The sequence below is a fragment of the Acomys russatus genome, chromosome 15, assembly GCF_903995435.1.
Source record: "Acomys russatus chromosome 15, mAcoRus1.1, whole genome shotgun sequence".
NCBI classification, from domain to species: Eukaryota; Metazoa; Chordata; class Mammalia; order Rodentia; family Muridae; genus Acomys; species Acomys russatus.
Genome location: NC_067151.1, coordinates 37,434,269 through 37,448,200, shown reverse-complemented (window position 1 = coordinate 37,448,200; position 13,932 = coordinate 37,434,269). Strand labels below are relative to the sequence as shown.

The following is a 13,932-nucleotide window of genomic DNA, read 5'->3' as shown; positions in this document are numbered from 1 at the left end:
TGTGTGTGTGTTGGTTTGAATGAGAATGGTCCCCATGGGCTCACAGCTTTAAATACTTGGTCATCAGGAAGTAGCATTCTTTGGAAGGATTAGGAAGTATGGCTTAGGAGGAAGTGTATCATTGGGGGTAAGCTTTGAGGTTTCAAAAGTCCATGCCAAGATCAGAGTCTCTTTCTCTTCCAGCTGCCTGTGGAACCAGATGCAGAACTCTTCAGCTACTTTTACAACATGATGCCTGCCTGTGTGCCCCTGTGCCCCCTGCCGTGATGATGAGACTAAACCTCTGAAACAGTAAGCAATCCCCAGTTAAATGCTCTCTCTATAAGAGTTGCTGTGGCTATGGTGCATCTTCACAGCAATAGAACACTGACTAAGATCATTTTGGGGATGGGGGGATTCATTGAAGAAGAAACATTCTCGAATAGTTTGGGTATTTGAACACTTGTTTTCTAGTTGGTGGTGCTATTTGGGAAGTTTAGATGGTACACCCTTGATGGAGAAAGAACATCTTTGCGGGAAGCTTTGAGACTTTATAACTTCACCCTCCTTCCAGTTCGCTCTCTCTCCTTCAGGCTTGTGGTTGACATGGGATCTCCCCACTTCCTGGTTCAGCCATCATTCCTGCAGCTCTCTGCCATGTCTGCTCATCATGATGGACTCTTACTTCTCTGGGACCATAAGCCAAAATAAACTTTCTTCTGTAGGTCACTTTTGGTTACGGTGATTTATCTCAGCCGCATAAAAGTTACTAATACAGTGGCTCTCCCCAAGTCCCGTGGAGTCCAAATGATTACAAGTTCCAGATCCCAGACATAGATATAAAGGCTTCCATATCTGCCCCCCAAATGATCATACTATGTTTAGATGTGACTTTTCTTTGTGGTGCCATGTTTCTTCCATCTTGTAGCAGAAAGATTTACTCTGTGCTCTTTTATACTGGAAGCACGTAATTTTCTTTTGATTTTACAGGAGCTCACAGAAACTTTGAACCTATTTTAAAAATTTTAAAGTATTGATTCCTCTGGAGATTTCTAAGGTGGTCTACAAGAATTTTTAGAATTGGACTATATTTACAATATGAGATAAACATGAGACTTTGGGGAAAAGGGTTGAAAGATTCAACCGTTACAGTGATATGTTGTATGTCAAAATGGCAAAGGTTATGTTATGATGGTTAATTTTGTTGACTTGACACAATCTAGAATTACCTGGGGAAATAGGCATCTCTATGGGCTTATCTTGATTATCTTGTGTGGGACATCTTACGTTAATTAAGAAGAGAGACCTGACAGGCACTTCTCAGACTCATGAGGTCCCATTTATTAATTGTTGACCTTAGGGTCTGGGCTGTTAGTGTTCTGTTCAGGAAGTTGTCTCCTGTGCCACTGTGTTCCAGGCTCTTCCCTACTTTTTTTTTTTTTTTTCAAACCAATTTAGTGTCTCTGGTTTTATGTTGAAGTCTTTAATCCACTTGGACTTGAGTTTTGTGCATGGTGACAAATATGGGTCTAGTTGCATTTTTTTACACGTAGACATCCAGTTGGACCAGGATCATTTGTTGAAAATGCTATTCTTTTCCCATTGGATAGATTTGGCTTCTTTGTCAAAAATCAAGTGACCATATGTGTGTGGATTCATTTCTGGGTCTTTGATTTGATTCTATTGATCAACCATCCTATTGCTGTGCCAGTACCATGTTGTTTTAATTACTATTGCTCTATAGTACAGCTTGAGATCAGGTATGGAGATTCCTCTGGAGGATCTTTTATTGTACGGGATTATTTTAGCTATTCTGGGTTTTTTGTTTTTCTATATGAAGTTGAGAATTGAACTTTCAATGTCTTTAAAAAATTGTGTAGGTATTTTGATAGGGATTGCATTGAAGCTGTAAGTTGCTTTTGGTAATATGGTCATTTTTACTATGTTAATCCTCCCAGGCCATGAACAAGGATGAGACTTGATACCCTATGAGCATATAGACGGCGAGGAGGTCCCCCTCAGTCACAGACATAGGGGAGGGGAATAGGGTGAAAGAGGGAGGGAGGAAAGAATGGGAGGGTACAAGGGATGGGATACCAATTGAAATGTAATATGAATAAATTAATTTTTTTAAAAGTTAAAAAAAACACATTTAAAAAGGGAATGCAAAACCTTTGTATAGTCAACATGCATTCAGTACTGGAATCACATGTTCAAAATGTCAATATGTTTAAGACAAACCATGTCTCAAAAAAACAAAAATAAAAAATAAAAAGTTTAAAAAAAAAAGAAGGGAGACCTGATCATTGTGAGTTGTACCATTCCATAGGCAGTGAACTCTCCACTGTGAAAAAACTGGAGAAAGTGAAGTGAACATAATCATGCATGCATTAACTGTTCTCTGTTGCTGGTGGTTTTGCTAATGCTCCTCTATTCCAGGGGATAGTAAGCTGGAACTGAACTGAACTAAGCTTTTTCCTCAAAGTTGCTTTTATCGGTACATTTGACAGCAGCAACAGGAAATGAAACTAAGATGATCCCTAAGTAAACTGTACCCTCATCCTCTGTCTTCTTCCCTACCCTGGTAGCACCAATACAAGAACAACACAAGGACACTGAGAGCTCATTATATCTTCAGCCCTAACTACAATCTTAGTTTTTTCCAGTTGCCTATTTCTTTTCTCCTACTGGGAGTCTCATTCCCCACACTTCCCCAACCCCACAGATAAGCTTTCTCTGTGTAGCCTTGGATGTCCTGGACTTTGCAGATGAGGCTGGCTTCGAACTCACAGAGATCCATCTGCTTCTGCAAGACATATCCTGAAGTCAGTAGTATGAATTAGCCACATTATTATTTTCTTCGTAGCTTTTTGTTATTTAGAAATTCAAAGAAATCTCAGCAGAGAGGGTCTTTGTCAGCTACATAGATTCTAAGGTCTAACCTAAGAAAATCTGTATGGTTATGGGTCCAGCTCTCCTTCACCCGTATGTCTGATGCCTGGCTGGTATGGGCAGAATGGTATAATGGCAGAATCCAGTCACTCTACTTGTTATCTCGTAATTCACACCTCTGTAAACTTTTCCGGCATGCATTCTAGGAAATAGACTTGCTCCTTTTCTTTGCCAACACCATATCTCCTATCTTATTACTTTGTGCAACAAACAGGAGCATCCCAGTTCCTTGCTGCTTAACATTATTCACCTGCCATATAAACTATTATTTTTGTGATAATGCCAGCTAATTTTTGCTAACTGCCTCCTTACAGATGCTGTCATGTACCTACCTTCAAATCCATCTTCCCACAGAACGTCTGTAATTTTCCTGCTACTCAGAGATCTGTCTATTTTCCCAGACTCACATGATAGATCTTCGATATTCTGATAGCCTTTACTATCAGACTCAATACAGATGGATATTTCTTTGCCTTTACTATGTTGAATTCACCCTCCATCCCTACCCCTACCTCCCATTTCCACATGGATCTTTAGGAAATCTCTTTGCCTAGTTTTCAGTTCCTTAACTTGTTACTTTAAGTCAATGACCTATAACGCCTTTCCTCTTCACCCACGTGCTTCTTGAACAGTCAGAATAACTGTTTTACAATTTAAATGTGCTGCCAATAACAAGCCTTTGCTACCTATAAATCCAATAGACTATAGTTATTTTCATGATCTGTGACAGAGAATTACATCTTCCACGAGATTATCTTTTGAGGCTGAATTCCTCAGGAGTGGGGGACTGTCTTGGGTCCTCAATGAGTTAGTTCTTTGTCCTTATGTTTCCTCTTCTACCTTTTGGGGTAGCTACAGCCCACTGATCTCCCTCCTCCATTGATCCTTCCTTCTCTCCACATGCCCCCTGGGAGGCTGTTGCTACTTTCTAGATTACAGCTAAAATTTGCACAGGGACAATTCTTGAATCTTTGTCTCTTGCAATAAATCAGTCCTGACCCGGGGAATATTGTTTGCAATAACATTACTTCGTTGCCTGCAGATACTGTGTACCTCCCACCTAGCCAGCGCTGTGCTCTTTCCTACCACCACTTTCTTTCTATATTTCCTAAGTGAATAACATAACCAAAACATATTTTGCATTCAAAGAATAATGATGTTGGTGATTACTTTCAAAATAAATAAATGAATGTGATGGTTTCATCCCATGCACTGTTAAGTTGTCCCAGGAAGACAGCAAAGCAGCTAAAGTTCTCCAAGTAAAAGAGAGATACTGGTTCACAAGGCCCGTGTTTCTGCAGACATATCATCCTCTCAGCTGGCCTTTCCTTTTTAGACAGGCTTTTCAAGAATGTCACAATCTCTGTGCCTATTTCAAGCACTGCAGACATATTTCTGATATGTAATTAGATCCCCCTGAACAAAAAGGCAGATGTCTGTTATTCTGACTGGGGTATGGTCATTGTACATAAGAATTGGCAATCTAGCTGGTAAATGATTCTCTTGTCGGTTTGCTTGGTGTGAGTCAGTCCCTCAGTGTTGGTGAACTCTAGATGAACTGTTGAGATCAAGTTTCTGGATCTGCACAAATAAAGACCAGGCTCTGGACTGTGGTGATTGAAAATAAACCATGAACTTGAGAGGTAAGGCCTACTGAGGAAGGTCAGTAGACAGTGTCTGTTAATATGCTCTTAGTTTATACACTTTATCTTACGTATCTCTGTCTCACAGTGTCAATAGCTTAAGAACAAAGCATAAAAATGGTGACTTCTTACATATTATGACTTTCAACATTAATGAAGTCAGTAAAAGAACAGTAGTATGTGTCCACATGGTCTCATAAGGGGAGAGCTGCAAAGCCTCTGAATGTGAATGGAGGAAAGAGAAATCTGAAACAATAGCAGCAAAGTGGCACTTGCCTGCAGATTGCCAAGTAAGAGCAATGAGTGATTTCATTTATTTTTAAAAAAAAGCAGCAGAAGCAGTCCTAGACTCGACCTCTGATGCTATGGTGTGCTCTGTGGGGAAGACTTTGCACATTTTGTGTTATCCCTCAAGCATTCTATAAGGATATTACTATGCTCTTCTTTTAGTTATGGAATACACAGCTGAAAATGTATAAATAACCTGAGGAGGAAAGACAAGTTGTAAGTGGCAGCATTGGTTTCAGAACTTAGGTTTTCCGATAGCAAGCTCTTGCTCTTACACTCAAGTTGAGGGTCCTTGGCCATACCTAAAGAGATGGTATGAGAAGTTATGTTGTCAAATTGTATACAGATCAAGTGCAATGACTTTGGATGCACATTTTTGGAAATTCTGAATGGAAGAAAATAACATTAACAGTTTTAAAAGAGTGACTGCGTGTAACAAAGTTAAACATTTATTTAAAAGTAGTTTTGAAAACTAATGTCTCATCCTCTGTTTCTTTATATTCATGACATCTTTTACTAAGTGGAGTAATGAAAAATTTACAATTTTTTATCTTGTTTACAGAAAGAGTAAAACCTCTAACAAAATCTACAACATAAGTAAATATACAGGAGTGCACACTCATAGGCGCATGCGTGCACGCTCTCTCTCTCTCTCTCTCTCTCTCTCTCTCTCTCTCTCTCTCTCTCTCTCTCTCTCTCTCTCACACACACACACACACACACACACACACACACACACATATACACACAGAGATGCTGATCAATGCTATCTTTCTATTTCCTTTGTTGAAGCTCATCTTTCAGAATTATACTAATGCCCGTTCTTCCATTTCTCTGCCTTTGAATGGAAGTTTTACTCTCACCTGTAAACCACAATGACAGAATTGACTACATCATCTCCAAGATCTCTGTCTTAACCCATCATGTAGATTTGCCATCTTTACACTGTTGACTTCTATTCAACAACAAACAATCAAAAGAGTAGTGAGGAATTTTTTTTCCTACTCTGTACAGAAAGCAGCCCATTTGCCTCCAAACTCCATCCCATCCCCAGCTCTATGCCTTGGTCACTGTGGTCCCATCAGCTGCTCAGCTCAGTGGCCTGACACATCCACAGTTCTGGTTAGGACTGTCTATCAGTCCCAGCAGTCATACTGACTGCTCAGGGGAGACCACAGGACCAGCCGCGAGCACTGAAACCTTACAGGGTTAACAAGTAAGCACAGAAAAGGCCTTAACATAGATTTCAACTGACATCTGTTATGCCTACAATGTTTGTGCTGTCAGATCTCTAAACCATAACATATGGACTCTGAATATAGGGACAGTTTTTAACATTTGGAAACATTTGGGCAAAATTCTAAATTTCCTGATAAGTTTTTAGATTTTCTAATCCATTAGCTTAAGAGAAACAAATTTCTCTTATATTTTTAAAAATATTTAAAATACCAAAGTATATGCATTTTCCAAAGTATGAAGTACATACTCCAACATGTACAGTCCAATATACACACTCCAACATATACACTCTAGCATATACACTCCAACATATAGACTCTAGTACACACACTCATTCACATCTACTACAGTAGACACACATAAATACACACACTCCAACAAATACACTCTAACATATGTACACACACACACACACACATACACACATACACACTCTAGCACAGATACATTCCATTCCAACATACACTCCAATACACACCTATATTCCAACACACACATGCACACCCTGCCAAAATTGATACCAGAAACAGTGCAGTCTAACTAGCATTTCTAGCAAAGATGTTCCTAGGGACTTACCTGGCTCTTACGTATTGGCAGAGATTTGCATGTCTTCTCCATAAGAATTTGTTACTGGGCACTTCTGCAGACGCCAGAAAACCCAATACAGAACATTGCACATTATCTTCTCTACTGAGGTAATTTTTTAATTAAAAGTAAGATTGTGTGTATGTGTGTGTGTGTGTCTGTGTGTGTGTGTGTGTGTGTTTGTGCATGATATTGCACACCTGGGAGACAAAGTCAATGTAAGCTAAAACAAAAACAAACAAACAGAAACAAAAACTACAAAAGACTGTCAGTATAATTACTTCATTGAATGGGCAGAGGCTGGCAAATCTCTGTGAGTTCGAGGCCAGCCTGCTTTACAAAGTGAATTCCAAGAACGTCAAGGGGTTTACACAGAGAAACCCTGTCTCAACAAAAACAAAATAAGAACAAATTATATCCTCATTTATAATTAAACATCAAACAACAACAGTATTAAGGATTATGTTGCATCATGAGTCTTCCTGTACCATAAAATGCTATAACCCACTTGACATTTTGAGAAATTTCCCAAATCAAAACAATGCATCCTGCAGTTACCAGGCTATGTTAACACGTGAGGAAACTTATGAGCAAGAACAGTGTAATAATACAGACAACATCACCATGTTTCATAGTTTTATTGAATCTTTCTCAGTTTTAATTGTCTATGATAAGTACAATTCTGATGACCACAATTTTGAAGCTCAGTTGTTATTATAAATAGCAGATACAAGGTTGTCGGCCATTCCTTGGACACACACACACACACACACACACACACACACACACACACACACACAGAGCACAGAAACATGACTGACGTTCCCTACAGTCAAACAATCTTGTGCTTTTACAGAACATTTGCCTCTTCTTTACTACAAAGACGATTATGCACAACCAACGCAGGGTTTGTTAAGCGACCACTGATGAGATAAACCTGAGAAGGCTCAAAATGCCAAGTAACACTGTTCCATACCACTCAATAGCACTGTTAACCACAAAGAAATCTGCTTCATTCGTGTACATGAAAATTGCAGGTATTGTAAAAAATAAAAATTTTCCTGCAAAAGCGCTAAAACAATGTAACTCAAATGCACAAATTTTGATAAGTAACACAAATTCACCTTCATTTAAAAAAAAAGTGACAGAATTTAGCAGCCACATGATATAGCTATCACTGAAAATGCTAGCATTACAGTTACCAACTGCATGAAGAAAACAGATAAAAGGCATTAGCAATGTTCAAGGTGTTGGTAGTATTATGTAAAAACTCCACCTCAAAGAAGTTTCAGATTGTACTGTGTTACCTAAGGAAGAATACAAGGCTTCAAGATCTGGTTGCAGTTTCTCCCTGTTTCACTAAAGTTTGTCTTTAAGTTCTCGCCTTACATCCATAGCACCTAACTCACTAAACTCTGTAATCATCAACTTTGAATAGGAGGCAAAGCCTTTAGCCTTTGGCAGTGGAAGCCGTGGCCATAGTTAGGGCAATCTTCTAAGCCTTCTAAGAAGACAACACAAACTTTCTGTAATATAAATATATGTGTGTGTGTGATACATAAGCTATCTAAAATATCCTACACTTGCTTTGAGTCTTACAGTAATCTAACACCAAATCATGTCTGTATAACAAGAGCCCTAAACAAAAGGAAAGCATGCAAATCCAAATCGAGGAAAAAAATGAAACACTTATTATAAAACAGATTTCCATCTTTTTTTCAGATCCAAATACAAACTGGTCTTAAAGGCTCAAAGGTACTAATATTTAAACAAACACCGTAAATGTAATTCTCATTTTTATCTAGGATCATATATTACTGTAAAATATGCCACTGTGACATCTGAATATTATACATTGCAATAAATAGAATTTACATCAGTATATTGTATTTTCAAAGAAGTTTTACAATATATACAACTGAAGGCCCATGGATCTACTCAATAAATACTATTCCAAAAATTACATTTGACCAACAAAAGAAAAGCGCCAATATATTTTACCAGTATCACATCTTCTAGGTCTTGTCATTAGTCAAATTCTAGCTGCTGCTAAGGACTGATATTTGTCATATCAAGACAGGCTAGTGTCCCGGCTGAGTAGGTAGAACTTACAGGTTTCAACCTATCTATTGCCACAGTTGAATGAGAATTTTATTCAAGGACGAGACTGAAGAGTCCTGGGGATCGCTGTGTGCTTTTCCCTATTTACCACTGCACCTGCTGCATCGGGTGGCTGCCCTGCCTCCTTTTGTGTACATGAAGATTGAGCTTCAAGTGTCTTTGCAGTTGGTGACATCACAGTTTTAATTTTGAATTCTGGTTTGTGCGCTGAATCTCTTCTTAATTTGTCACTTTAGTTCAATGTAAGTTCAAAGCAACCCTCAAGGAGTCAGAGACAGCACTTTGTAAGGAATAACCACATAAAACAACAGCAAAGCCTTGAACTTGGAATGAAAACGTTTTCGTAGTGTGGCATTTAGTACTTGCTAAATCTTGTAGTTTTAGATGTCTTCCGTACAAATGTCAACAGATCTGTCTTTACTATGGAAATGCTTATGAACATCAGGGGGCACAAACTGGTCTTTTGGCCAACAGAATGTTGCTTCTTCCTGACCTGTGCATGCATAGGTCATCTCAGGGACTTCCTTTGACCTGGAAGAAGTTGGCACAGTCACTCTTATTTCAATGTTGACAAGTCATTGTCTATTTAACGATGTAGCAAGCTAAGGAAGAACACTTTAGAGCCTGTGGCTCTCTCAGTGGTTGAGCTCTTGGGTAGTATCCACAAGGACCTGGGGCCAATCCACAGAATGAGGAACATGACCAGGAGTAAAAGAGGACTCTGGTCCCTTCACCAAAACACACACCCAAAGAATGCTTTCTGGAAATTGAAACTGTGCATTTAACACATACCCAACATTAGGCTGGCATCCTGAGCCTCAAACGGAGAAAACTGTATGAAATAATGAGGAAATCATATAGACACATAGAGTGGTGAGACGTGTGTCAGTTGAACAAAATTACTTTTGAGTCACTGAACATTTTTGAAGTGTCAACTTAATAAGGATGTATTTTAGCTTTTGTTTATAAGGTTCTGAAAGAAAAAAAAGTGTTGCATGAGTTTTACCACTTGAGAACTCTGAAAACTTCAAAAGGCAGACACGGTGTCTTCTTCAGCTGGCTTCTGTACCTCTATATGTTAAGGTTGAACGAGTAGAAGAACCACTAAATAGGAAGGCTAAATTCAACTTTTCTTCATGGACCCAAGTAACAAGAGATTGGGCAAGTGGAAACACTCCAAAGAGTGCCCAAATTCCCAGTCACCTGTGTGTTTAAGAAATGACTTTGAAATTCATTATATCCTATTGGGCACACTGTGTGTGTGTGTGTGTGTGTGTGTGTGTGCGCGCGCGTGCACGATCAGAAAATACTTTAAAAGCAGTTTCAACCATCACTTAACTCAGCAGATGGCTGCATAAGGATTAGCTTTCACAGCTAAAATTCCTTACACATCACATTTATTTATTTATGTGTAACTACTTTATTTTCTCATTATTTTAATTAAATTAAATTTCTACCATTTCAAAGGCTATACATGTAGTGATTTGTTATTCATTGAAATTTACTTTAAAAATTCAATATACTTTATGAATATTTCACTCTAGCAGACAAGAGTAGAAAATACTGCTATCCCCTAACTATGAATGGCTTGATGAATATTTTCAATGCCCTACTCTTCAGCTGTTTCATACCTCAAGTACTTTAAAGTTAATTTCCTTTATATATCTTTGCAAATGTTTTTCATTTAAAAAGTCATCAAAAGATTACAAATCGTTAAAAGATTACAGCTTTCCCTGCTCTGGGCATACCTAAGTGGCTTCCTTATTTCCCCCTTTCATTCTGCACTTAAAATGTTTTAAAGAACTTCGAAGAAAGAGAAAGAATGTTCCCACTGTTATTTTAGTTTGACATCTTTCTTCCCCAGCGCTTCTCCTCACCCCAGATGCAGTGTGAATGGCTGTCAGCCATGACCCTCTGAAACACTGACAGTCCTGCCCCGCATCCCTCTTCTCCCAACAGTTCTGCTGTTTCACCCAGCCTTTAGTCTAAAATTTAACTGTAATTTTTCAGAAGTGTTTTCACAGATGTGAGTGAACAGTTGTCTTGGACCACAAAGTCCTAAGACACTGCACAGCAGTGATGCAAGTGAGAACTTTTTTTTCTTTTTTTAATCCCAGGAAGCCTAACAGTCCACAATATCTGTAAGAAAAACACATGCGCTTCAGTTATTTTGAATGCATTTTGCCAATGATATAATATCTGCAGCCTCCCACCATCTAACATTAAACAAGAAATGCTCACTAATCAATTTTCCAGAAATAGCTGGAAATGCTCATTTTCCTCACACAAAAGTTCACTGATTTCATTTTTCTATTCAATTCCCCGAAGACATTATCTGCCTCCATCTCTGCCTATGAGGGATGGAGAGTCATGCACCTCGGGCATCTGTCTGCTCATTACTGAGTGGACTGGCCAGCACGTCATTATACTGTGCCAAACAATCTTTGAAAGTATAGATTTCAATTTGTTTGTGCCCAGAGTTATTCACAGCAACAGAGGCCAGTTTTCTTAGAGAAAATTTTAATATCAAAATTGCTCTGCTACACATGCACACATCTTGTGACTAGAAAAGCCCGTGGATTTAAATGGAAGGAGAGGGAGTGTGTGTGTTTACCTAGTAGTACTGTCTTATCACACATACATCTTGTTAATAAGAAAGGCGCTTACAGGAAAGGAAGAGAAAGGTGGCTTTGGGCGTCAGATTGGTGCTTCTTTCATTAAACTCACTGCTTGCCCTGCTTGAAGCATTCTCTCACATCAATAGGAGAAAAGCATCTGGTTCTATGAGCAGCCTACCAGGTTACAAAACTGGGGAGTCTGGGTCTTGTGCCTTCACAGACTTGTGTCTCCACTCTGCTTGAACTCAGATAAAATATTGAGAGTCATTTCTTCACTCTTGGATTGCAAATTGGCCTCACTCCTCCTGGAAGCTTTCCTGGTGGCCCGGGACAGTCTCCTTCGGAAAGTATCTCCAGCCAAGAAATAAAGAATGGGGTCCACGCAGCTGTTGAGACTTGCTAGACCCCTTGTCACCTGGTAAGTGGCATAAACCCTGTCGTTGAAATCACACATTTCTGGGGTCTGGAAATCCAGCCGTGCCCGCAAATTCATCGTTTTCATCACGTGGAAAGGGATGTAAGACACAGCAAACACAGTCAGGACAATTATCACCAGGTAAATGGATTTCCTTCTGAGAGGAGAGTTGTCCAAGTCTTTGTAAATCAAAGCTCTAACAATTAATCCATAACAGCCCAAGATCAGCACCAAGGGGATGCAGAACATGGCCACCGTTGTGCACATACTGTAAATGAAGTAACTGCGCAGGTACTCATCGGAGGTGGTATCGTAGCAGGTGATGGTTTTATTTTTCCGAATCCCAGTGCCAGAGTAGAAGAGAATGGGGGAGATGGCCGCCACCACAATGAGCCACACCAGTAAGCTGACATAAATGGCATTCTTCTTCTTGAGCCTGCCCAGTGACTTGAGTGGGTACACCACGCCGCTGTACCTGTGTGCGCTGATGCAGGTGAGGAACAAAATGCTGCCATAGAGGTTTACATGGAAGATGAATCTCTGCAGCTTGCACATAGCATCCCCGAAGATCCAGTCAGTCTTGTTGAAGTAGTAAAAGATGAGGGCTGGCAGGGTGAGCACATACAAAAAGTCAGCCAGGGCCAAGTTGAACATATACACGGAGATGCCGCTCCAAGGCTTCATGTGGAAAACGAACATCCAGATAGCCACGCTGTTGCCAAGGAAGCCGATGATGAACACTAAGATGTAGACCCCCGGCAGGTAGTAAAATTGGAAACCTGTCTTGATCAGGGAACATCGGAATATTGAAGTGGCAGCGACTGTACTGTTTCCCCAAGGCGAGCCCAGACCAGTCAGGAAGACTGCATCTGTCCCATTGGGGACAGCTAGCCAAGGCACCTCGGTCATCCTCTTCTTTCCAACTCAGGCAGCAACTCGGAAACGCAGACCCTGGTGAGCGAGCGACAGCGACGGGAGGCTCTGAGCGCATCCGAGGCGCGGGCCACGGGAAGGGACCGCGCGCGAGAGCTCCCCACGGGTCGGAGCGCGAGGGGGCTCGCCCACGCCGGCTTTGGCCGCGCGTTCGTCGCGGGCCATGAAATTCGCCCCGGGCTGCGACTGAAGCAAGCTGGAGGACCGGCGGGCAACTTCCCGGTCCAGCTGAAGGCGCGGAGGTTACACAACAGGACGCGCGGGGCACCTCCAGCAAGTTTGCAAGTGCGCTCCCGCGCAGGGCGGCAGATATACTGTTCAGAGCGCTTGGGGTGCTGCGGGGTCAAGTCCAAGTCGCTCGGCGGTTCTCAGAGGCGAAAGGGCGCAGACAAAGTCCCTCCTGGCTCGGATCAACTTTGCCTGGCCATCTGCCCACTCCCTACCTTTCAAGCCCCGATCTTTGCCTGGGACGCCGTGCCGCGCCGCGCCCGCTTCTTCCGGTAGCACTCAGCTCGCGCTCAGCCTCGGGGTGTCTTTTGGACAATGCGTGGTCACCGACCCTCGCTTACTAGCCTGCACCCTGCTCGCCGTCCATGAAGGCTGCAGCCCTTCACGATCCTCCGCTGGGTCTCAAGTGCAGGGAGCAGGAAAGAGAACTGTGCTCTCTGGAGGGTGGGCGGAGCCTGGGAGACCGGGCGAGTCCGTGCACCGCGGGGAGGCGAGGGGCGTGTCTCCGCCCTGCAAGCTTGGGGCGGCCAGCTCAGGGCTGGGCGGTGAGGGCGGTAGGTGGCCTCTGGAAGCTGGGTTCGCGGTGCTCCGGCACGCCTGGCAAAGCCGCTGCTACTCGAATCAGTGGTCAGAACAAAAGGTGCGCTGGGGTAGCGATGACTACTGGCAACCGTTTGGCCGGAGGGGTTTCCTCAATGCTCCACCAGCCACCTCTGCAAAGTGAAGTTGCTGACACATGAAAATCCTATGGACGCTGGCAGCATTCTGCCTAAAGCTTTGAGTTGAGCAGTCTGAGACAGACATCTCCAGAGCCTCCCGGAACTCGCAAGGTGTTTGCAGGCTCCAGACAACCAGCAGTTTGCAGGTGGGCACGCCCTGGCCCTGCACAGCGCCTTGCTTTGCCCAGCGCATGTAGGAACCTGCTCATCCC

At 41.8% G+C, this 13,932-nt stretch overlaps 1 protein-coding gene across 1 annotated transcript; it reads right to left on the bottom strand.

Moving 5' to 3' along the window:
• Positions 1-10,112: 10,112 nt before the first annotated feature.
• Positions 10,113-13,228, bottom strand: P2ry1 (purinergic receptor P2Y1). Its single transcript, XM_051157237.1, has one exon. The coding sequence runs from the start codon at positions 12,747-12,749 to the stop codon at positions 11,640-11,642; it is 1,110 nt and encodes a 369-aa protein (XP_051013194.1). The 5' UTR covers positions 12,750-13,228; the 3' UTR covers positions 10,113-11,639.
• Between the last annotated feature and the right edge of the window lie 704 nt (positions 13,229-13,932).

Bases quoted from the DNA above. Each gene is read 5' to 3' on its own strand.
- P2ry1 (XM_051157237.1), bottom strand. From the start codon at position 12,749: ATGACCGAGGTGCCTTGGCTAGCTGTCCCCAATGGGACAGATGCAGTC.